The sequence below is a fragment of the Poeciliopsis prolifica genome, unplaced genomic scaffold (assembly GCF_027474105.1).
Source record: "Poeciliopsis prolifica strain line A6 unplaced genomic scaffold, Auburn_PproV2 SCAFFOLD004, whole genome shotgun sequence".
Lineage (NCBI taxonomy): Eukaryota > Metazoa > Chordata > Actinopteri > Cyprinodontiformes > Poeciliidae > Poeciliopsis > Poeciliopsis prolifica.
The window spans coordinates 11,357,785-11,384,081 of NW_026562379.1; the positions used below are offsets into that span (position 1 = coordinate 11,357,785).

Sequence of the window (26,297 nt, forward strand, 5' to 3'; positions counted from 1 at the left end):
TTGACGAGATGAGATTTTATACCAAAAATAGGATTTTTCTTGAAGGTGCTTCATATCAGCTCTTTTTTGTGATGCAAACAACTGTTAAACCATTCAGCAGAGCACTCTGTTAACACTTATTTTGACTAAATGTTGAAGGTTTTAAGGTTTCATGTTTTTTTTAACATGCTGCAGGTATGCACTATGCTCTCACAGTGAAGGAAAATAGTTTCTTTATCCACATTAATGGATAAAGAAATATTCAGGATTATTATATGATACGAGATTTGAGATATAATTAAGCTCAAAATTTGGTTTTGAGGCCAAACTATAACGTTATATTGTTTTACATAAAAATATATGAATATACAAAAATAACGTGAAACTTGTGATCTGATATTCATTAAAAAAACAAATCTGAAGAACATATCATTGCAAGTGTTTTTGTATGCTTGGAACTTGCTTTTCTTCTCATGCCAGATGCTTTTGGGTTTTTTGTTTTCTCTTTTTTTTCAGATGAAAAATTTTCCCACGGATGGTTTCTTCCATCCATTTGCTTTAACCAGTTTTCCCTTCTGCAACGCAGCAACGTGTTTGTATTTCATGTTACTTTCCACAGAAAACAATTACATTTCTGAATTTCAAATATGTCTGTGACCAGTATGGATTTTCCCATTCCCTTTAACTTGTTTAGAAACCATACATTTGGGGGGTTTCTTTGTTTTGTTTTTTAAATTTGCATTTGAGTTCCAGAATATTTCAGAATATGGCTCCTCCTCTGTGAAAAAATCAGCCAGTCTCAAGTTAACTGACATGGTCACCTCTTGTAAAAACACTTCATTTCCACAGAATGGATCTGTCAGCTCCCAAGAGGGTCACAATGTCATTTGAAAAGTGAAATATGGCTAAAGAATCAGCCGTTTTTACCACACTGCCCGTTTCAGCTGTCTGAAGCTGTCCTAAAGTCTTACTAGTGATCAAGTCTTCATGTCAGTAAGTTAACTGCAAACTGATTTACACTGAAACTGTGATTATTGGTGTTATAGGAGGAAATACAATAGTTTAATGCATTATTAGTCATAGAGCACTGCATTTTATAGAGATGCACCAACAGACTGACTGCTGATCATAATCTGCCAGATTTGATGCAGAATTCATTTGACCTGTGTTGCTGTTTGAAACCTAAAAAGTCAGATCTTTATCCAAGCCATGGACAACCTATTTAAAAGTAGTACTGGCGCGCGCTAGCAACATCCTTTGGTGTGAAGGCTGTTTCATAGTGAAGCAGTCTGGATAAGGTGTTCAAAATGAAATTAGAGGAAGCACAGAGCGGTGAGAAAATATTTAAAAGGAAATTACATTTTTGAAGATGCCTGAGAATTGGACTTAAAAGCAGATAACAGGAAGGCTGAACAGAAGACAGCAAAGTTGTTTTGCTTTATCCTTTTGAGCTTTCAGTATCTCTACCAGGAAACATGATGGGTTTGAAAATGTTGGCAGATTGTCAGAACTGCAGTTTTTTCTAATGGTAGCCTTGCTAACATCGACATTCACTACAATAATATGCTAAATACATATAAAAATAAAAACTCTGTATTTGTTTAATATATGGCTGAAATCAGAATCAGCTAAAATCTGAATTGACAGAATAAAATGTTAGAAAACATGAAGTTTGGAAATCAGCTAAAATCCTGATTGGTACATGCAAAGTGTATAATCTCCAGAAGAACTTCACCTAACTTAAAATATATCCACCCAAACACCAAAGTATTGCAAAGAACAATAACAATATTTTCTTTATTTTTGAAATAATATCAGATGCAGCAAACAAATATATTTATTTTTCAATCCAAGGTGGCAATATTTGTATAATTACATTCAGCCAAAACAGGAAGAAAGGTATTAAAAGAAAGAAGAAAAGAGACTGACAATTGGACAGAGGTGAGGGGTAAGGAGATGTGTTTGACTGATGCAGATGGTGAAATAAATCCCTTGTAGAGTGAAAAACTACGATATTCTAAGGTCATCTCTCCATTTACCCTGTTAGTGCCCATCTTGCCCTCTCTGTTAGGGGACTCTATATGGCTTTGCTCTCTTAAGTCTCTTGGCCTTTTCTACTGTAAGTGTTATTTTTGTACATTTCAGCCTGATGTGGGTCAAACACAGACCATGTATATCCCTCATTCACTTCCTGTTGCACTTTGTTCTCACGCCTGGTTGTGTTGGCCAGCTTTGACCCAATAATCGCTGATAGGGTGTGAGATGAGCGGTCCCCCGACCCATCTGCTTTGTTCTGAAATGGTAAGTAGGTTACAAGGTGATGGGGACACTACTACCATGTGAATATTTATGCCGGCCTCCTGCTTCGCAGTGTTTGACAGATGTTTTGATGTATTTTTATAGCACTGGTTCCCTCGGCTGATGTCACACACAAACAGTCACACATATAGTGAATCTGGAGCACTTCTCTCTGATAAGTATCCAATGTCACTGCTTGCCTGAAGCAACAAGCTAAAACTAATTGCCCAGGGACACTCACAAACAAGATGGAACATGTTGGGATAGAACGACGTGTGTCTCAATGAAGAGAATCAAGGGTTTCTTGTTGTTCTGGGCCACAAAATCTCAGACATTTTTTTATACAGAGAGACAAGTACGAAAACAAAAGTTGGTGTGGAGTTTTCTGGGACAGCTGACCTCAAAAGCTGCCGCTTAGAAACTTGTGCTGGTGATGAGGATCTAGGGACAAAGCAGGGAAAGGAGAGAGCAGATGGATTGAAGGGGAAAAAGGAGAACAAAAAACAACGGAAAGAAGAGAGAGACAGATACACGTCTCCTGAAGTTCAGTTGTTTTTGTAATTGCAGGCTAATTGCCTTTCGGCAAAGGTAGCACTAAGACGCCCACCTATTTACGTCATAAGCCTCCCTGTGGGGAAGGAAGGAGCAATTGACAGACAAAAGAAGAGCGGGAGCAAAAGACAGAAACAAAGAAAGTCGGGATGGAAGAAGGAAATGACAGGATGGTGATGGAAGGATGGAAAGGAAACACATTCATCAGGCTGTCTGGTGTATCAACGGCACATCTTCTGATTCTGTCCATGTGAGGACAAACTGTTCTCTTGGTGATGAATGAACAGAGTCACAGTTCTCAGAAGTATAAGATTCATTGCACATACATGTAGATGTGAGAATCAGAGAAAGTCCAATGTGCCTGTCTTTATTTGGAGAAGCCGCAAGGACATTCTGATAGACATGCAGAGAAAAGACATGCACACGAGATGCTCAGAGTGAGCTGATAAACAGGGGAGAAAAAAGGAGAAGGTTGTGAAACAATGGGACGGTCGCGTCATCGCGCTTGGACAAAAGCACAACCTCGCTTCGCCAGCGTTGCCCGGCTTTTAATGTCAAGCAAAAGGACAGTGACGCAGATCGGCCCTCTGCAAGCTCTCATCACTGCAGGAGATACAACAGGATTTCCTGACGCCTCTGTCTAAGGGGTACACACGACTGTGGTCCCTGTTTGAGAGGATGGGAGTTGAACTTTGGTCTTAGAGACACCAAGGAGTACGAGAGGATGTAGTTTGAGAGGTCAAAGGTGATGTATGAAAGGCACAGCTTCAATGGTTCCCCCTGAGTTTTCACGGTTTTGCCTAACTCTTAATACTAGCATTTGCTGTTTTCTGGAAATGAGGTAATGTCAAACCTTAGTTTTAGTTTAATCCATCGAAGCCAGAAAAAGTTAAGCCTCAAACAGGAGATGACCTACCTCAAAACATTGTTTTAAAGGGAATTGCTGCATTGGAGGGGATTAATTGACTGTGCAAGCTGGGAGCACTTGCTGACATCTTACGAGACACAGTCGGACACACAATTTCACAAAATCTCAAAATACAAACATACACATTGAGGCTTATTTGAACAAAAAGCATAGAAGTGGGGATCAAGTCTGTGCTTGAATTATGTTGTACTATAGAAAATGATGACTCACAAAATGCTCAGAGACCATTTTCAAGAGAAAGCCTTGAAACATGTTCAAGGGTTTCTCTTGAACATGTGCACACATGCAGGGTGAGGGTGAGAAAGGACTGGTGCTTGTACATTTAGGCATGGGCTGGTAGCAGGTTCTCAAATGATAACCTTAGTTTCACAGTGTCATGATGTTTAAGAAAAAGGATTTATACAAATAAAGCAAGATAGAACTACTGTGATTGAAATAAAAAAGCAACAGTCTATTTCTACAAATGGTAAAATAATAATGTTAGTATAGTTAATATTACTACTTCATTTTGATACAAGAGCACAAACATTTATCATATTTTAAATCATGTTAAATTATGTTTTCATGCCATCATTGGTGGCTAGCACTAACTAAAATTAGTTCCATTGACCCTAAAGCACTATTCATAAATATTAGTTCTGCTAACTCGCTATACTATAACATGGTAGTGAGCTACATTGTAGCCAGAGCTACCACCGGCTCCTCTGACAGCCACAAGTGGGCAACAATGACTGAAAGAAAGGGAGTGGGATTTGAACCAGCAACTCAAATCACATTGTTGCACATTAATACTCCAAAACCTCAGTTTATAAATGGATAACTTTTATAAAGATTGAAGCAAATGAATGCTGTTGAATGTTTTTTGGCATTTTATATGATTTGTTAAATTTTTTGTTGTGGACCTCACAGATTTTTTTAATCAAATTTTAAGCTTAGAGTATCTGTAAATTAGGCTTTATTCCTAATTTAAATATGAAATATATCAAATCAGGCCTATTAAAAGCTTGAAATGTCTAAATGAGGTCTACGTTTATCTTCAACCTTTGTTGCTCCCTGGGGAAAATATAAAGGGAAAATCAGCTAACTTTGAAAGTGTAGCTCTTTTAAAACCTTAGAATCCTGATCCTGGTAACTCATTTTAAACTTTAAAAGAAGTATGACAGAAACTTTTAGCTGGTTTGAAAGTGTAACTTTTTGGTACCATGAACCAACCCATGCCTATGTGCATGTGGGAATGAATGCATCCATGCTCTGGTTCAATGGGATTTCCTGAGTTGTATGAAAGACATTTTCTCTCAGGTACATCAACATGGAGAGGACGAAGTAGGCTCTTAACGTGTCACATTACATGCCTTTTTGCAAGCATCATAGAAAGGGAGAGTACAGAATAAAAAGGCAAAGCTTTTCAAGAGTCAACATGAGAAGAAAATATGAGTATTTAGAAGTTATTAAATAAACAAAAAACAAGCTCTTCATAAGGATAATGATAAATGGCAAAAAACCATATCACAGTATCCTCTTTTGGAAAAAAAGGAACATTTCACATTTGTATTGTTTTTTTGTTGTTTTTTTCCCAGTAGACTATATCACACAGTGATAACAAAGAACAGGAGAAATCTACAGCCACATTAGCTTCGTGCAAAGACCACATACACTGGCACGCCGCATAGGCAAGGAGATCAAAGCAAGACAACGCATACAAAAATATAGAAAAATCTCCAAATGCAACCTATCTCTGCACAGGAAAATAGGTTTCTGTCGCTTGTTGCCAAACATCTGTTGTTGAGGCGCCACTTCAGGAACTCTCTCTGTGTTTCCTGTGTCCCTGCTGCGAGTTTTTATTTTTCAAGAGCAAAGGTCAGGTTTCCTCCACAGAAAACACCGGGGAACACCGAGCGGCTGTTCATCAATATGCCAACTGTCCATCATGATGGTGACATGAACAACAACATGACTGATAGAAAACTAGTACATCCAAAGCATATCATTTCGGTCATATCATTTGGAACACATGATTTTTTTTTTAATACATATCATTTCCTGTCACTTTGAAGACATTCCAGCATTTGCTCATAATTGACAGTGACAGGGTTAAATAGTTTGGCATACTCAGCAAGCCATGCCCAGAAGGATGCTATTCAGTCTCTTGCAAAGAATGGGGGAAAAAGGTTAGGAGATGAGGGATGGGGTGAGGACAGGTGCCAGGATGCAGTGTCAGCCTGCTCACTCACGAGACAGGGAGAGAGGGGCAGGGGTGATACAGCACAGCTGAGATTACAAAAACGTGCTCAAGCCCAGGTCAGCCCATTGATTTCAGCGCTTGCAAAAAAACATGCAGATATAAGTCAGAGGTTTGGACTCTTGGTCAATCCGTCTGACTGGAGCAGAGTCCTTTCACCGCACCGAAGGAAACACAGCCGAAAAACTGTGGGCATCATACCCGAGAGTTAGTCCCTGGACTGACCGTGCCTAGTCCAGCCATCACTGTTCTCACACTGATGAAAAAGGATTGTTTGGACGCCTTCAAAACAAAAAAAATTTCATACGTGGAATGGAGACAAAGCACTTAACGGATGGAGAGGAGAGCTGAGTTGCTGCGAGTGTAAGGCAAGGACAGATGATTTACGCATCATTCAAAAGGTTCAAATTGTCCAGACACCGTGAAAAAGAGGGGATGTTGTCACTGACAATGAAGAAGCCCCTCCCCAAATACTGAGATGAGAAAAAAAAAGGAGTCATTGGTTGTTCGGCTCTTCTGCTCTCTCCTCCAGCTCCTCCTCTTCCTCTTCCTCGTCAAGGGAGACAACCCCTGAGGAGGCCACGTCGGACACCCTCCTGTATGGGTCGTAGTCAGGAGGGTACTCCACCCCCTGGCCCTCCACCTCCTCCTGGCACACAGTGCCTTCATAGTCCTTGCAGGGGGTGTCATCATCCTCACCCGGTGACAGATACGTTTCAGAGTAAGACATGGAGTAGCAAGGAGAATCCTGACCTCTGTAGGACCTGCTACCCCGGCCGCCCCCACTCAAGCTGTGAAAGCCACAGTCTCCCCCACCAGGCCCACTATGTCCCACCCTCTGAAGTTGGGCCAGCAGCTCCTCCCCTCCGTGCAGCGCAGACAAGATCTTTGCAGCAAGTTCAGCTGCGTTGTTTTGGGCATGATTACCACAATGAGTCCTCAGATCGCGGAGCAGCGGGTGTTGCTCATCTAGGCTGCAGAGGCTGGAGCAGAGCGTGTCCGGAGACCCCGCCGTGGGGGAGGGCTCTCTGCTGCCAGCCCCCTCGCCGATCCCTCCTCCGCTCTCAGAACAGGGCCTTCGCATGCCCAGGTGCTGGCAAAGCTGGCTGTGGATCAGGTCCTTCAAGTACGGCGGATAAGATGACAGTTCTAAAGAGAACAACACAAAGTGTAAGCACCAAGTCTTTAAAGAACAACGACATAGTAAAGAGGAGGTAAAGCTAATACCTTTTTTGGGATGTTGAAATAAGAAACATGTATACCTTTTAAACAACTCCCAGAGAAGACTAGAGTCTCAAACTCTAGTCTTCAAGAGTCGGAGTCCTGCAACTTTTAGATGCGTCCCTTGTCCCACACACAGGAATTAAATGGTGAAGCTGCCTCACTAGCATGCAGTCAAGTTCTACTGACCCAGGCTAATGAACCAATATTGGAGTCAGGTGTGCTGAAGCAGGGAGACATCTAAAAGGTGCAGCATCAGCCCTTGAGCACTGGAGTTTGAGACCATAAAATGCTGCAGCTTTTGGACAAATGTACATTTGTTTTCTTTGTATCTCAGGATTCACATCAGGATTTCATGAAGATAAAAATCCTAGAATCAAAACAAAACAGTATTAAGACAAAGTTTTTTTTGCAAAAGTATTCATAATCTTTGAAGCCCATTATACTAATTCAAAATATCTTTTATTTTAATGATAAAACACTGGGAGCCTTGAAAGGCAGCTGTGAAGTAAAACTGGAGCTTCAAGAGTATTAGCAACTTGGCTTATATTTCCTCAAGAGTCTATTGTCATCACACACAGGTTTGCATGTGTGAAATCCAACTAAATATGGTCTGCCAGAAGGTAAGAAGCTACTGGTGAATATATGAATGTTATTATCTGCAGTGCAGTGCATTGGCGGATGTGTGTAATGAAGATGAAAGCTCTGGTGCACACACTGCTGAGTGCCTTTATAACCCACTAACACACAATGCCCACACAGAGGCTGCTCTGCAGCAGAGGAAATGGTATTAAACTTGCAGGAGGGTGTATCAAATTGCGAAGACAAACAGAAAAATGTCAGGAGAGGATGAAAACTGGGGCACTGGGACAAAGAAAGACAAAGAGAGAGGGGGAAAGAAAAGAGAGATGGATATGGGAGAGGGTGTCTAATTCAGCTTTGAATCAATGAGGTTTGATTTAGCTGCTCTGTGTGTGTATGGATGCGTGCGTGTGCGCGTGTATTTACCTGTGCTCTGTGTGGTGGGCTCGCTGGCAGGCAGAAAGTCTTCATCGTATGAGTCATCATTGGACTCGTCGCCGTCCACAGAGGACCAGGCCCTCAGTTTAGCCTCGGCGATGGCAAACTGCTCTGCCACGCCTGCAGATACACAAACGGTAGACATGAGCTCGTACATGCACACAGGCAATTACACGGTTGGCATGGTAACAAGGAGGCTGCATTGTGCCTCGGCGTCGTCTGCTGCCTGACTGACAGATCTGCGTGAGGTTCGGTGCACAATGTGGCATTAGAGGGGACACACAACAGCATTCCCAATACAGTCGGGGTTTGTCAGCCGTCACCTGGCTGGTGCAGTTAAGATGGATGTCGCTTGGTGTTTAGTTATGCTCCATCACTTTGAGACCGTGAGCTGGAGGAGGTACAGAAGAGAAGCGCCAGCTCAACATGTGAAGGAAATATTAGTTAAAGCTAGATGTGTGTGTTTCTAGTTTATATAAGGGTTTCATCTCTTGAATCCTTTCTAGAAAGGATTTATGGTGACAAAATCATAAGGCAGAGGAGTGAGGAGGGTGAAACACATTTACTTGTTCCTGCAGTTCCAAAGCATTTAAACCAGCCTAATAAAACAGTCATCAGTTATCAATGTCAATAATTCTACAGGCCCAGATTGGGCTGAACATTTCATTAGTCTTTAGCTTAGAATTAAACATCAGCTCCAAAGGCGAGATTAAATAGATCAACTCTTTATTTTTGTTCCTCACTTAAACTAGGCTGATAAATCTATCGGTTTAATGACTGCAGATTTTAAAGAACAAGCGTTCATCACCAACTGGTCTGGTTCTGTCAGGGCATAACATTTACAATTTACAAGCATAAGCATGCTATATAAGTGAAAAGCCAAGAGATATTTGTCTCTCTGTGTGTATTTATTGTGTAACTATGGCTCCCATGAATAGCCTTTAAGATTGGAGTGACCTATCTTCTCCACTCCGGAGCAGCTGCCAGTCAGAGACAGGAAGTCACTCACTTGTTTCCTTAATGTCACCCTGCTCCCCCTCCTTCTTCCTACCTGCTCTGTATTCGCCCCTGTTCTCCTCCATGTCCTCCAATCATCTCTCTCAATAAAATTCTCCATCGAATCAGCTGGCTCTCCTGATTCCTCATGTTCTCTCTTTTTCTCCTCCCCGCAGTCTTTTGGCCCTGTCGCTTTCCCCTCGTTTTGGTTTTTCTCTCCTCAGTCTTCATCTCTTTATGTCTCCCTGTCGGTCTCTTCAGCTCAATGCTCAGTATTCATGCGACGTTTCCCACAGGGAGAGAGATCGATGCTCCCATTCATCCCTCACTGTGGCTGGACCCTGAACGCTCCTCACAAACAGCAGCACGTCCTCCTACAGACAGAGCTAAGCTGTGCAGCTTGAGCTTCAGATCTAGAATGTAGCCATTCACATGCTGTTAACATTCATTTTAATGTCACTACTGCACATAACTAATAAAAAGAATTTAATAGTTAAGAGTGGGCACCCACATAAAACACATTTTGCACTTCACTGTGTGCAACTCTTACATGATGAAATGGAGGAGGTGTTCTGCATCAATACTATTTTTCATCCTGGTGTGTGAAGGAGTGTGTTTTCAACCATATTCAGTTGTGACACATTGTGTTCACAGGATGATATCCCAGCTTTCTTGGACTCAAATGTTTGGGAGAATAGTAACAACACCAGTGAGGTTAGCTGTTTTCAGCCAATCATTTTTTTTCTGATCTGAACATTTTAAGATGGAGGACCAGCAGTGTTGTGAACCTGCTGATATCACATTACCAGCATCTTGCTGTCGTCAGAGATAAAGCTTTTTTTTTGAGAACCAAAACTGACATGGTTGACAATTGAAATAAAAAGATAAACCATTTTTAGTTCACATAGGAATACCAAAATTATTTACAATATTATTACCAAATGTCACAAAATGAGAGAGAGAGTTTCCCATTACTTCTTAAATATTTGGTTTTCGAAATTGTTTGACTGGTATTTAGATTATCAACAAACATCAACAAGTCTTACACATACATTTACAGAAAACATAATATTTTCATTCAATTGATCACTGTCTATTTTTGCAGCTTTTGGAAAATTGTTGCTTTTCTAGATAATTTAAAATCAATTGTACATGCAGATACCATAATACAATAAAACTGGTATTCTTACTCAATATGCTATACATTATCCTACGAGCAGTTGCCTGGCTGTGTCAGTCACTGCATATCTGTCTCTTTCATTCATCTCTTCATTCATACAAAGTGTAGAGTAGAAGTATTTGTCTCAGTATTTCAGCAGAACATCACCGCCTGCATGTTCAGTTCCCTGGTTGCCTCCCACACAGACACTCACAAACAGTATACCAGAGTGTGTTCTGGCTCACTCACACACACCCAAGCACACCAAACACTTATCACATTTTTGCACATGCTGACTTTATTCTGTAACTTGAACACGAATGTTAACTCACCGTCACGGCATCAGTGGATTGCAACTTGACAAAAATAAGAGTCAGCACAACTGGCAGCAACTCAATGAAGTGGGCGCCACTGATGATGCAAAGTGAAGAGACGGCTCTGTGCACTTAATGTTTGCTTGTTATTTTTCCTTTTAGATACCTGAATATTTTCAATAAAAACTTACGAGTTAAGTAAAAATATTTCTTCGTTGTGTCTTTCAGCAGGACAGTGATGAAAAACATATGTCTAAATGAAATGTTTTGCCATGTATAAAATCAAGCTTTCTCCATGGTGATCTCTGACCTTAGACATCAATACTACAGAAAACCTGTGAGTTGAACTGAAGTGATGAGAGCATAACAGAGGATCATTGAGTCAGGATTGTCAAGAAATATTGTGAAGAATAGTCAAAAAGCCTGAAATGGCATTGAAGAAAAATGCGTCTAAGTGCTTAATGGTGCCAGTAATTGGACCACCAGCCATTTAGTGAGCAATAATGACTTAAGATGGGATTTTCACCTCCTACTGAACAAAAAAACTTGAATAAATAGCTGGATTTTGAGACTACACTTTTCATGCCGTACATCTTTACCAAAGCGACAATAAAAGTCCTTACATCTGTGAAGGGAGAATAATAATAATAGTTGATTAATGTGTTAAGAGAGGGGTCTAAAAGAGCAGAGATCTCCTGTAACTGATCATACCCTAAAGATTAAAGCACAAGGGAGCAGAACAGAGAAGGCATTGGGGAAAATTGCTCAGTCACGGCAGCACTAGCCAGGGGCAAAACCTTACTGTGCAAATTAACCTTGAGAGTCTGCATTGCAGGGACAGAGCAAAAAAAATGGATGGAGAGCAGACGGCAAGTGAAAACGACTGTAAAAGAGGTGTTACAGAGGGCAAAAAGGAGCATTACAAGGAGGGACAGCGTGGGTAGAAGAGCACAAAGATGAAATAATGAACAGAAAGGGCAGGAAGGATGAAAGAAAAGTCAGAGACGAGGTTAGTGGGTAGCAGAAAGAGGACACAGATGTGCTCTAAGTGAGTGCTTTCAAAGATGAACAAATCTTAAACAGTCTGAATAGGGGGAAGAGTTAGGGTGAGAAAAATTCAATAAAGTCAGTCTTTAAAACAATGTGTAAAATGCATGTTTGTTCTGTTCCAAAAAATTTATGGAGTGAAAAGTTATTTTTAAAATTCTTACATGGCAACACTTTCTTTGACTGTTTTACATGAAGGCCAGCATGCACAAGTGCATTATAAGCATCCCCAGCATTTTTATAATGCAGACTTATATCTGTGTTGCATAACATCTTAATCTATCCATATATAATGAGATATTTTATATAACCATTTTTTACAAGTCGAAAGCTTAACAGGTTTTTTAACTATGAACCAACATGGCTGTAACATATAGCAGCCTATTAATTCTAGGCTAAAGAAATTATTTCCTCCTTTTTCTGCACTGAACAATGCTGCAAAGTCTTTATAGCAAACATCCATCTGCTGACACACCAAGGCCACTGACACACATCTTAAGAATCTAATTTAGTAAATTATATGGATCATTTTTCTTAAATCTCTGACTCAGTGGAGTTTTTTGTCACAGCCTTGCGAAGTACTGTAACGTAAAGCTGTAAAATACTGCATGCTACAGATGATGTCAAACAAGTATTAAGATCATTCAAAAATATTAGGGGAAATATGAATGCAGCAGAAGTTTATGTTAACATGTAATGTCTGTGTATTTCAGTTGATTCAACAAAGTCACCTGACTCTGTTGATACGTGAATCTGGCTGAGATCCAATAACAATAGTATGTAAGCCAATCCAATAGTGAACATTGATTTCTACAAGCGCCGGCCTTTATGACATTAATTTAGATTAATTAATTAATTAGATTTAAATGTGTTAAAACATTTTTCGGTACAATGAATTGCATTTCTTTGACATGTGTTAGTATCTGCATGTTTCTGGTGGGCCTGTAGGTCCACAAGCAACATTAAAAAAACTATTGTTGTGTGCAAGTTGTGCAAAAAGGAGTTAGCCTATTACTGAAGCTATTCCAACCTAAAACACCATCTCAATGTCAAACATGTAGGAGTAAACACAGACATCGCCAATGCTAATGTCAGCATCCACAGTATTTATTAAACATATCTCCACATAACTGTTAAAACAACCATAGCATCGTTACGGTCACAAGAGTTTGTTTTTTGTAAATATGCTCATGCAACCTATGACTTGGAGCAGAGTGCAAAAAAACACATCCATCAAATAGAGAACTTAAAGATTACCAGCTGCAAAGCGTGCCTCTTGCTCTCCCTCAGTGAGATCAGAATAAGAGTTGAAGTCTGACTCCAGAGCTGCCGGAGTGTCCATGGGCTTGCACCATCCCTTCCACTCTATCAGATGGGCTACTCTGCCCTGAGCCATGGCTGTAGGCTTCGTCACATGGTCCTTGACCACCTGTGAAATACCTGCAGGACACGTATATCAGGAGTTATTCTAAATCAGGTCCAGTATGTGCATGCAGAGTATGTTTTACTGTATTACAGCAAGTTGTTTTTATGAACCGTTGCACTTACCATGCAGAGAAGATCGCGCTAGAGCAGCAATCTCTTGAATGGTGAGAGCTCTTCTTGATTTTGGTAACATTTCAACGGTGTCATCAACATTCACCTGAAATGAAGAGAAATAAATGAGTGGGTCTTGAACTTGCTCAGGAGCTCAGCAGAAATGTGAGCCACATCTCAATACCGCCTGCTATGACTCAGAGGAAAACCCTCTGCTGCCTGGTTGGTGCAAAGAAGAATCTTGTTGTTAAAGTAGCAGGCATACTTTAATGTTCTTTAAAAACTCAGGAATTTTCTTCACTATCCACAAATACGCACACTTTCACACACACACACACACACACACACACACACACACATAATCTTGATAAGTCACAGGCAGAGGGTGTGAAACCAATTTGCACAAGCAGGGACACATTCCTACTTACTTGTATTGCTTTGTGAATGCAGTTCTTTGCTATGACATTCACACCACTTGTATATTTACACATTTTATAAGAGTGGAATGTGACACAGTTATGTGATCGATGAACACAAAGTAATAAATCCTGCCATCATTATAAAGCAATATCTGTCAGCTTAGCTAGAATATCTAGAAATCTCAAATGGACTTGAGTCTGGACTTTGAATGGACCATTCTAACACACTGTAGCACATTAATAAAGATTATTGCTTCGAAGCTTGAGCTGCATTGTCTTACTTCCATCCATCTCCCTATTAACTCTGATTGTAGAAAAGAACCATCAGAGCAAGATTTTGCCATCACCACATTTCAGTGTTAGTTTCCCACTGTTTTCATGTTGAGCAAAAAGTAATACATATTTTTTGTGCTGGCTGTGATCATGGCAGAGGCTTGCCACTCTTCCATGAAGGCTAGATTGACCATTGGCTTCTTGCCTGTCTGCTGTGTGCCATGATCTTCATGGTGCAGTTTGTTCTCTAACAAAAGGTGGACTCCATTTACTAATTAGATGACATATAATGCACATTAGTTGCACTGGATTCTGTTTAGATACACAAGAGTGGAGTGGACTGAATAAAAATAAATTTAATATAAGAGCTTAATATGAAAAATATGTTGAAAACAGCAAGAGATGTACTTAAATGTATTGTTTCATATAATTGAAGCCACAAGTATTCATCAATGGATTGATGAGCCCATTGTTGCCACACGTTTTCTTAAACTGTAGACTAATTAGCAAACCTGCAGTTAGTTAAGGTAACAGTGATCATCCTTCTCGGATTACAAATTGTTGTTATGTTATACAGACGCACACGTGAAAGGCAAGCAAAATATAAAAAGGGCACGCAGTTACATAGATTGGTTTATTTTTGCACGCTATCCACACCCTGCGCCATCCATGCAAACTGATTGGAACTAAATGGGCCTGGCAATTAAAAAACAAAGGATACAGCTCAGCATCCAAACATTGTCTCACAAAGAATTCAAGATAAGCAGACAGGAGACAAAAGACTGACGCCATCCATCACTCCCGCCAGGCCTTGAGCTCTGTAAAGTCAAACCACAGAATGAGTATCGGGTGTTGACGAGTTTCTTTGTCTGCGAACTCTTCATGTCCTCACGTGAGGGATGGACACATCAACAGTAGTCAAAAGCCTTTTTCTAAGCGGGCTCTTCCATGTCATTAATGTGGGTCAATGCAGTCAGGCAGAGTGAATGATGTGACGGAAGAATATTTCCACAAGCAGTGACCGTGTTTATTTGCGGCGGTTTATTCTGCAACGGGAAGAATTTCAAAACGCTACCAGAAAAATCTGAAGCTGGAAGGTCAAAAGAAAGGAAAGAAGGTTGAAAGCAGCAAGGAAAGAACATAGGAAGTATCAAGGAGGAAACAAGAAAGAAAAGGAGGTTAGAATACATAGATAGTGGAAAAGTGACTAAAGTCTGGAAAAATAAATAACTTTCTGAATCAGGAAAGCACTAATTTGACCCTCCTGGAATTCTCCAGACTATAATATTGAAACCCTGCTGACCCAGGTGTCTGAGTTTATTTGAAAGAAACATTCCTCTTTATTTGAAAGAAACATTCCTAAATGTTTGGATGCTAAGGTGTATCCTTTGTTTTTCTACTAATAACTCCTCACAAAGTTAACTCGAAAACTGTTGAGTCACTCTAAAGTTAAATCCTATTTCCCCCATTCTCATTAATAGTCACTGCCGACTGCCGCACTGGTAATTCATCTGCAGACACAAGACACAAATAATTAACCCAGGTCATCACCCTGTCTTTGACCTTTCAATTCCTCCTAATAAAAACAAAACAGCGGCCTGAATAACAAACAACTAGCAGAATGCTCTTGAAGAAAAGCCCTACACCATTAATGGGGATCCCAAGCTTGAGATCGTATCGCCTGCTGCCCAGAGGCGGGATAATCCTCTTGTGCTGCAGAGCAGCTCGCACATCTGAGGGGAGGAAAATCTGGAGGAGACGTGACACGTAGCCAGGACGAGTTTGGGGATGATATATTCTGCTTCGTCTTTTCTAAAAATTATCTTAACCGAGTATTTCATTTGTTTTCAAGGTGTACAGCTGAACAACAACAAAAAAAAACATTTTCACTGTGTTGCAGGTGGTATTAATGGAAACCTGCTGTCTTTTTCTGGCAATCGCATCAACATTTTTCATCCCTTTTGTTTTTACAATAGAGCAAGACAAGATCAAGACCACAGAACATAATTGGAAACAAGTATCTCACAGCATGCACGAAAACAGTGATCTATTTGAAGTTTTATATCCACATTAAGTAGTATATAGACGTATGAATTATTTAAGGTGAGCAGAACCCTGAGCTTGTGGGTCATCTTTCTTTGGCTGACTCTGCTCTTCCTTCGATTCCCTCCCACCTCTGCTTCTCCCACTGCCCTACTGAACTGCAGAGCGACCAGAACGGGAAACACATGGGCTGCACTCAGCAGACACAGAGCTACAACAAGACAATCGCAGTGCATCTATTCACACCAAATTCTCATATTAATCATTAGAATAGAAATGAAACTGTCTCTGCCTGAGAAATTCAAAATTCAGCATTTGTCTTTAACCCTCCTGTTATGTTGTGGGTTAAATACACTCTGCATTACTCATTTTAATGTGTGGGTCAATTTGACCCTGACAAATTGTGTTTCAAGTTCAATTATAAAGATCACCCATAGAAAAAAAAAATCTAAATGTAATGTAAAAAATGTTTACAAAAGATAAATTTCAAGGAAATTATTGTTTTCTGTGATTAGGTTTCTTTCAGTGGACATAATGATGACAACTTACTCATTTACTCATTTGGACATAAAAAAATGGAATTTAATTTTTTTTATGTCCAAATGAGTAAATGAGTAAGTTGTCGTCATTGATCCTTTGTTTTAGAGAAATAAAAAATAAAAAACATCATTGCACAAATATTGATTGAAATGGTTTATATTGGAGTTAACAATCAGACACAAAATTGTTTTGGAGGATTTTTTTGGTTTCTGACACTATTGCATAATTAAACTCTTCCCAGGTCAAATTGGCACATGCACATTATTGCTGTACCTCAGAAACAAACATAACAGGAGAGTTTAGCCAATATTCACAATTACAGAGTCTTTCCAAAATCCCTTTTCATCAAAAATCTATAAATTCCAAAAAGCCCATGGTTACTTTAGAGGAGCTGCAGAGAGCCACAGATCAGGTGGAAGAATCTACTAAGAGTCAGGCAGTCCACAAGCCATGAAGGGGACACAATACTGAAAAACATTTAACTTTTTGGTAAAAATGCAAAGCACTATAGGAAAAGCTAACACCGCACATTGCTGTGAATATTCTCACTCTGACACAGAGGTGGCTTTATTATGCTTTGGGATTTCTTTCAGCAGAATGTCACAATTGTTATTGTCACAATAACAAATTTTGCTGGATGGTAGATTGTCCTGGTAATTACTGTGATGATTGATAATATTATGATTTGAAACCATTTTCAACTAATAGCTGTCTAATGGCATAATTGCTTATTGTGACAGGCTTATTTGTAATCAGGCAAAATATGAAAAAGTTCTTGGGATATGGAAATTTTTGTCTTTCATAAAGACTTGGTGCTTTTCATAAAATAATAAATTCTTTATGTGGTTTTCACATACATAACTTATCATATAGTAGGCAATTAACAGTTCGGGTAGAGACTGAAAAGAAGGAGATTGTTTTGTTTTTTTTGTTTTTTTTTTATCATTTTTCCAAATTCTGCAGCTTTAATTAGTGAAACATTCTCTTGCTTCCTATTCAGCAAACATCAACTATGTGAAACAACAATGCTTCTTTATCCAGAGGCCCTTTCTCCTGCTGTAGGGAACCACTATTTGGAAGCCATTAGGCCAAACTATCTGAGAAGGAGAGCCGCATGCAGATATCTGTTTCATGCTGTGGAAAATAATGGGAGGATCTTTATTCTCCACCAGCGTAGCACATTTCTAGCATTCTCTCCCTATTTCTCTCCCTCTCAAACCCTCCCCCCTTCTCTTAACTTTCCCACAATTGGAACATTTCTATGGCAACCAGTCACCATGGAACAATTCCTCTCTGCATGCATGTGTGGCTGATGTGCCGATGACGTCGCAGACGAGAAACATCGGCGGACAACCAACCGCTACAGCTGCCGCCACTGCTCTCTGTGAGATCAGAGATCCTGGGAGGAGATGTGCATTGTGTAGGAAACAATCGGCCATCAGAATGCATCCTTACATCAAAGACGCAGCATGTCTGTCTAGGATTGAGGGAAATGGGAGGCATCACAGAGCGCCACCGCTGTGATGCAGGAGCTCGGCAGTCTAGCCAACTCCTCTTTCACGGAGGCCAGTGTTCAATAGCGTATCTCCTCCCCTTTCCAGAAGGAGGCAGAGGCTGGATGCATGTTCCTAATGGATCACTTAAACGTTACTAATCATTGCCTGGCTGGCTCACTGCACTACGTCAGACTCACAGATGGTGTGCAAAGATAAAAGGAACAGGTGGAGAAATGATCATTTATACAATCATCATCATCATCATCATCTTTGTGCAGGTGATAAGCAGTTGTTTATGACCACATGTAATTAAAGAGATGTAGAACTGTAGGGGGAAATGTCCTCTTGATTGCTGACGAAATCACTCAGTTTACATACAGTGTAGAGATTTATTGATTTCTTCTACCAACACTTTTGTGCCAAAGATTTTGTTTATTAAGGGTAAAAAAGCAATTCAAAACAAACTGACCCACATGAGAAAGTAATCGCTCTCCTAAACCTAGTAACTGGTTGAGCCATCATTGATAGAAACAACTCCCATTTAGTGTTGGCAGTGAATCTTTTTCACTGTGAAAAGTTTCGACCTACTCCTCCTTGCAGAATTGTTAGAATCCTTCCCCAAGGTTTTGGGGAAACGTGTTAAATATCCAAGTCTATTTTAATACAAAATCATGGATGCTGAGCTTTAATGAGGAGAGTAAGGCCTGCAGTGTGTCAAAGGTTCTTGTTTTTGGGTGCTGCTGGAGAAATTGTCAACATGAACTCCGGGGAAGGCTTACTATTGTCACATGTTTACGCCATTTTTCAGTAGCAGCTCTCACTGGAGTCCCAAAGGCTTAGAAACAGTTTTGGGACTCTTTTCAGGCTGATAAAATATCAATGAGGGCATTGGAGCAGACCACATGCCTCCTAAACACAACTCAAGTTAAACTGACTCTTGTGACAAAGAACGCTACATCACACTTAAATCTTTATATTAAAAATAACTGTTGATTATGCTAGATGGAAAATAAATAACTGGAATCAACTGGTTCATGTTGATAAAAAGCAATGAAAAAAAGGGAAAGTGAACCCGAGGCTAAGATGCATTTTCAAAACTTGGATGGCTTTGTTAATATGGTAATTATTCAATTTGGAAGGTTGGGAAAATTATTTCCCGCTTCATACAGAAAGACTCTCATCTTTGGTTACAGCCATCTGGAGAGTGTATGAGAAGAACATAATAAAGTGTATAGCAAATAGTCTTCAAATCAGATACAGTCTTTGCCATTCCAATTGTATCCACACCACAATTTGTGTTATATTCCATATTTAATGGCATTTTTAAACGAGAAAAAAAATATGGAAGAAGGAGTTTTGGTTTAATTAGACAATAATTACACTTTATGACCTACTTGCAAAATTTTGAGTGAGATAACTAAAATTGCAAATTGACAATGAACAAACACCATCCTCACATTAAAACATGGGCAGCATTTTCTCTGCAGGGACAGAGCTTATAAGAAGGTGGATGGGGATAAAGAGAGAAAATCTAAAGCTTTCTACAAATAAAATGTTTCTACAAATTGTTGTTGACTGAGAAGCAAGGTCGCATTTTAGATGATGATTCGTCAATATTGTGGAAAGTCAATGTATGTTTTTTGGGGGGGTTTTCCACTTCACAAATATGCATTATTTTTTTGTGGCTCTATGAATTTATAAAATCAACAAAATACATTTGCAGTGTAGTAGTGGAACTAGTTAGCTTAAATTAGTTGCTCTTGTCAAGTTTATGTTCTGTAGAATCACAACAATAAAAGTTTTACTTTGATTAAAGAGAGAATTCAGGGCACCTCGCTGAAGTCCAGAGCACCCAGAGGTGCACCGAGTATCAGTCTGCGCACCATGCAGGTCCGCGTGCTCCCCAGGAGCCTGACATCAGACATGGAACTGGACGCGCTCCAGTCCACACGCAACGAACCATCAACCGCCACTGTCAGGAGGGAGAGAGCCACGTGAAGGTCACAGCAAGCACGTGGTTTAAAACTCATAGTGGCTCTGGACTTCGTTCTCACTCCAAAACCTAATAAAGGTCTGCATTTGAGGATTGGCAGAGCATTTAAAAGTATTCACAGGGTTCATAGTTAACAGTTTGTTTGTTTGTTTGTTTTTTCATTAGAGCAAGAATCAGCCATCCATGAGTTTTAAGTTAACCATATTTACTGCTTTAGAAAAATGCTTTAAACTCCATGCCTCCATCAGGAACTCAGGGCAGTCAAAGCAATGACCAAAATGGAGCCTGATGGTGTCTTATCTCACTACAGTCTCACTGCAGTCCCTCCGAAGCAAACCATTCACCAACTACTTGACTCGATAGGGGATAAAACATTTTGTTTCAATCAGCTCTTGTCTGTTTAAATGAGGAGTCGGATTGTATCATTTTTATGCTGTAGGCACGTGCAAAACCTGTTCAGGTTTGTTGTTTTAGAAAACTCTTCATGTGTTTCTGAAATGTAGCATTCTGTATGTGTAGCTGGTCATAAGTTGAAGTATGCTTATTATTGCGCCTTATCTAGTAGAGACTGTGGGCTGTGTAGTGAGATAATTTGCTGAGGGGTGACTTCCATGCACCTTTTAAACCATGCTGTTCATGCATTAAGCACCTTAACCGATTCTTCTTGATAATCCAAAGGTTTTTTAAAAGTGGGAGTTGTTTGAAGTAAATATTTGTCTGTTATAAGCAATATGACAGATTCTTTCAAAAGGAAAAGGAGCTTCTACTGAAAACTTTACAGTTTTCACTGGAAATATCCAAACCATCCTTTTGACCTTTAGGAGCGCACATTTCTTGTTAGTCCAATTCTTCCTGCAAACATCACATAACAACCAACACATTTAAAACATCACGTTAAATATGCCGTGAGTCAGTCTCCTCTCAATGTGACACAATCCACAGTCGACCTATGAGTGCTCATGCACTGCACAATAAGAATCGAGTTTCCCATCCGCTGAGCATTTCAGCACCTGGACAGTTCCCATAGGCCACATGCTCACGCTGCCTCCAGCCTCTGTGCTCACCCTCATCAAATCAGATTTGGAAAAAAACAAGATTAGGCGAGGTGAGGCTCTAAATGTCAGTGCCGAGCTTTCCTTTCTAGCCCTCTGCGGGCAGCCGTTTCTGGTTACTGTCCGTGAAAAGAACAACTCGCTCCATTAGCCACCAGCACCAAACTCAAACACCGATGACTGATCGCTAAGCCAATCCCTGCATCCCCCTCCTGTCTGGTCAAAGACTTACCATTTAGCTCCGTCAGCTCAGGTTGCCCACCTGGAGGATTCAATGTGTGCCATTTAACTGGGTGTGATGAGATCAGTTGCCTAGGATGTATTGTGTTGAATCTAAGCCATCTCAATGAAAGTAATTGTGAAGAGTAAGAGATCCTCACATGTTTTCTACAGCAGTTTCCAAAACATGGCGATCACTGCCAATACCACTTACCCCTTTACAGACACAGATACATTTACTAGTAAGAATCTATAAGAGGCTTTTATAAGAGGCATTTCCTGAGGTTTAAATAGGACATGACACAGTGGCTGATGCATTTCAGCCTCTGGCTGTTGGCTGGACAACTGCTTATACTCATCTTGTCACCATGGACTGTCAGCACAAATGCTAAGCAAAATAAGCAAACCTCAATAACTGCAGCATAAATGGCATCCTGGGGTCTCCATAACAACCATCACAACTGAAAACCAGTTGCACAGGAAGACATTTTCTGTCCTACCATCATAAACATAAACATGTGGAGTTTGATAAACTCCACTCCTTACTAGTAAATTGATACGAACATAGCACCAAATGAACTCTGAAATGGTTCACCAGAAACAAAGTCAACATTCTTCCATGACCAAAGCGGTTTGAAGACTCGAATCCTACAGAAAACCTGTGGGAGGAGCTGGTGAGCAGGGACTGTAATCGAGGACTCTAGAAGAAAGATGTGCAAAGCTGAATGGCTAAATATCTTTATTCTATCCAGGTGACAAAAAGGTTTTCACAACGATCTGTTAACTATGTATCAACTGTGACTTGGATTTGTTCCTGAAACGTAATTTTATGAAATCAAATCAATTTTTTTAATTTTCTGCTTATATTTATTTCGAGGATTTGCTTCTGCAAAAAACAATGAATGTAGCTATTTAAAGAATTTCCCCACATCTTTAAAAAAAATACCAAACACTTCTTTGAATCTGTGCCATGTGTGCCTTCTATGTTGTCACGACGGCAACAGGCTGTATGAAAGATGCACGAATTTATCAGGAATCTCCTCCAGCGGAGAGGACGGAGGTCGGTCTCTATCACTCCGATATTCCGCTAGAACAAGGATGCGCTTTAAGCAGCTCCCGGGGCTGTGGATCATTGATCTGAATAAATCAATATTTTGATCAAACGGGCCTCCAACTAAAATGGACACAATTGTAAACAACCTCGTTCTTTTGACTGAAGTCTGTAGCTGTGAAGTAAATTCAGTCGTTTTGATTCTGATCTCAGTTCTGGCGTTAAGAAGCGCTTCGTGCAGTTTCTGTTGTCGTGGAAACTGCAGGAAGGGAGACCTCGGCTCGGCCGTGACGCAGTCCCCTCCTCTATTTCTATGTTTCCCCTCCTGTCTTTTGCACTTTCTGGCCATCAACCCCACTAGGTGTAGCTGTACGGCGGTAGAGTGATGCTATCACACATGCAGAGCAGCAAACAGGTGGCTGCTGTTCGCTGCCAGGCTGCATTGAGACGTGCGAGCGCCGGAGCTGCTGCTCGTTCTGGGTTTCTGAGACTGATGGACACGTCCTTACGCACTGCGTGACAAGGAGACAGGCTGTCACAATCTCCATCATGGGTGTGATCAGTTTGGATTAAACGGTTGTAGGCAATTAAAGGTCGCGGGAAAGTCAGAGAGAAAACAACGTCTGTGTTTGTTTATTATTAGATGGGAGCAATGGATCGATGATGTGGGTCGAGTCTGATGTTTGATTTCACGCGTGGAAGACAGGCGTGATCGTCTGGGTCTGGGTGACAGACAAAGGTCCGCGGAGAAACTGAGGTTGCCAGGTTGTTTCCTGGCAGCCTTCAACCAGTAGGTGCATAAATTAGGATAAAATGATGATATTTTAAAGGTTCTTAACTTAAACTCCTGGAACAACCGAGAGCGTCTCTAGTCCTATAAAACTCCGGGGATTTTGCATCAATGCAGGAGCAAAGAGAAGAAAAAGAAGAAGAAGCGTGGTCCTACCTTGCAGCTAAACTGGGTCAGCGCGGTCAGAACCATGGTGTCAGGATGCGCCTTTCACGAGCCTAACAGTCGTTTAAACAGTGCATCCATCCATGGTGTCAGCAGCTCCTCAGTGTGTGCGCTTCTCACCAGCGTGCTCCCCTAACAGCGTCTCGCAACTCTCGTAGCATCGCGATGCTTCGGCTGCAGGATCCCAGCCCCTCGATGCTCATCCAGGCACCGCAACCGTAAAAGCGCAAACCCTCTTCACACGCACACACACACCAAGTAAGCGCACACACCAAGTAAGCACACACATAAGCACACACACTAAGTAAGCGCACACACCAAGTAAGCGCACACATGGAAATACGCGCTTCAATATAAAATAAAGTCCAAACCACACATGGTGTTTTACGGTACAAGAGTTGTTTTGGTGCCACTGAAGCCGAAAACTGCAATCGGACAAGCGCTATAAATAAAAGGTAAATTAAATAGCAAATAAATAAACATAGAGGTAGGTTATATTTCAAATGTTTATTATCGGAAGCTTTGGTTTATTGTTTGTGAAGACGCAGATTTTTTTCCGTTTCATAAGACCAGTTAAAATGTGTTTTTAAATTCAGAAATGTTTCTAGACGGGAAAGACAGTTGTCCAGCAGACAGCCAATGACATCCTCTACAATGAGAGTAATCAACAAAACGTCCTTTTTTAAGAGCCTGGTGCTTCATATTGTGCTGTATCCAAATACATTAATGGAAAGTTGAGTGGAAGAAAAAGTGTGTAGCAGCAACAAGGGCTAACACAATACGCTGTGGAATGCTGCTACAGTAAGAGCTTCAAGAGATAACAGAACATATTCAGGACCATGATTATCACATTCTTTGTGTTATGCCACTTCTGAATAAAAAACAACTTGACAACCGCTTTGAGACCCCAAATCATGTTAATTATTTCTATAAATCAAAAGTAATATCGTAAAATGTTTGGCCACAAAAGTCAATAAACACTTTTATTGACTTTTTTGTTCGACTTATACAGTTGTCCTTTTTTTCCACCACCATGGTATACCCTAACACGGGTTCCACCCAAAACTCTGTTGCAGCCTAATCCAGCCTGTATGAGCTGAACAATTATCCTGCTAAGCACTAAAGTCTTTTGGTTTGACCTCATATCTTCAAGAATTGACTGCCTCCCTTGACCATATCAGACTTTCCAAGTTCTGGTTTAGCGTTGACTGTTATTGGTGTGTATGTGACTCAGCACAGCTGGAATGTGTGCGTGTGTGTGTGTGTGTGCCATTGCTGGAAAAGCATGCGTCCAAAATCCACATGTAGCTATATAACCGCTGCGTCGAGTTAGGATGCAGCAAAATAAATGCAAAGAATGAAAACGAAAAGATAAAACAGGCTTCCTCCATCGTGCTTTTTTTAAATTATTATTCTAGGAGAGCAAGTTAAAGCACTTCTTACCAACAGGCGCTTTGGAGCTGATGCAGCCCATTCTCGCTGCTGCATGTAGACCCCCCCTTTAGAAGCGTAATCTATTACAATTCTTCCCGCAATCATCCACGTGTAAAGAGCCGCAGAGCGTACCTCACAGATGGAAAGCCTCAGTCCCCGTCCTCCGCTGGGTTCCACCGCTGTGCTCACACCGCCGGACTGAAGCCTGTCGGACTGGAGGGGGATCTGGCCATCACTTCTGCTCTGCGTTGCAGCTTGTGTCTTCTAAATCCACACATACAAAGTTTTCTGCGGCTCTTCTAAAGCCTCTCGTCTCCCTTTGGATCTGAGCCCTGCGTCAGCGTCCGCAAGGTTCAGCACCACAGCGGGAGGGACAGCGCTCTTCTCTGCAGGCAGCAGTCAAGGTTTCTGCCCCGACCTGAGAGCTGCAGTGCTGTGTTTCTATGTGTGTGTGCGTGTGCGTGTGTGTGTGTGTGTCAGGTGTGCCGTGTGTTAGTGGGGTTTTCTCCCCACTCTCCCTTACTCTCTGTCGAGTCCGCGCCACATTTTGGGCATGGCTCCACTGTTTCTGGTCAGGGAGTGAAGAGTCGATACGTTGATAGAAAAACAATCCATGCTTATCCAGCTCTTATACCGCTTGCGCCAACTTTCCGCCCCCTGACTGTGCTTTTTTTCCTGCCGTGTAGGAGCGGAATGAGACGGGATTGGCTGGAGTCACACGAGGGCGGAGTTGTGAGGGCACGCAGAGGAGGAGCTGGCTCTTCATTTAGGATTGCGTTTCCTGTCCGTGTTTACACCAGAGAAGGGCTGCGTTTCAGCAACTTTGATGTAACAAGAGGAAAGCAGATGTCATCATATCGAGACACTGCTCATTTCTACATAGAGATCAACAGACTATGAATTGACTTTTCTTGTCAATCTCTAATATTCCTTTACAAGTGTGTTTTTTTGTTTGTTTTTTTGAGCCGCTGTTGGGCAGCTTGTGATGAACCGCAAGCAAGCAAAGCGAGCACGAATCACATGCGAACAATGTAGAACACCACAACCCCATTTCATGGCCCATATGCTCTCATTATGTGTTAACTAGGCTCATTACACCATAAAACTCCTCTCTACCAGGCAGAAGTGTATCATGCTGCATGTTTCAATATCGATCTGACAAGACCAGAATCTTATACTAATACTGATACTGATACTTTTTATTATTTAAATTTGATACATCCTTAAACTTTTGAGCTTTAGGCTTTTTGGTGGTTTTCCCTTTGAATAATTTTGTTGAGTCCTATGATAGAATTTTAGACAAAGTTCAGGTGCCTACGATTTACTTTAACACTGCATTTTTGTGTAGTTTTGAACATTTTGAACAAAACCATTGTATTAGTAACTGTATGTTTAGAGTTGAATTATTGCTTAAAGGTTAACCTCCCCATCTTAAGTCTTCTGTTGCCTTTACATCATGATGCTGCCACCACCTTTTCTGCAGTAGCGTTGGTGTTTTTTGTAAACTTCCTCTCAACTTTCTCGACCTGTGTG

At 40.8% G+C, this 26,297-nt stretch overlaps 1 protein-coding gene across 3 annotated transcripts; it reads right to left on the minus strand.

The window, feature by feature from the left end:
* Positions 1–1,747: 1,747 nt before the first annotated feature.
* Positions 1,748–25,391, minus strand: fam131ab (family with sequence similarity 131 member Ab). 3 transcript variants are annotated; one of them, XM_055028134.1, is made up of 6 exons: positions 24,897–25,391; positions 19,893–20,032; positions 13,302–13,395; positions 13,011–13,193; positions 8,226–8,357; positions 1,748–7,145 (listed from the first exon to the last, which is right to left on the minus strand). In XM_055028134.1, the coding sequence occupies exons 2-6, from the start codon at positions 19,983–19,985 to the stop codon at positions 6,493–6,495; spliced, it is 1,155 nt and encodes a 384-aa protein (XP_054884109.1). In that variant the 5' UTR covers positions 19,986–20,032; positions 24,897–25,391; the 3' UTR covers positions 1,748–6,492. The 3 variants fall into 3 exon arrangements, with proteins under 3 accessions (XP_054884109.1, XP_054884112.1, XP_054884110.1); XM_055028137.1 differs by lacking the exon at positions 19,893–20,032; XM_055028135.1 differs by lacking the exons at positions 19,893–20,032; positions 24,897–25,391 and adding an exon at positions 23,322–23,985.
* Between the last annotated feature and the right edge of the window lie 906 nt (positions 25,392–26,297).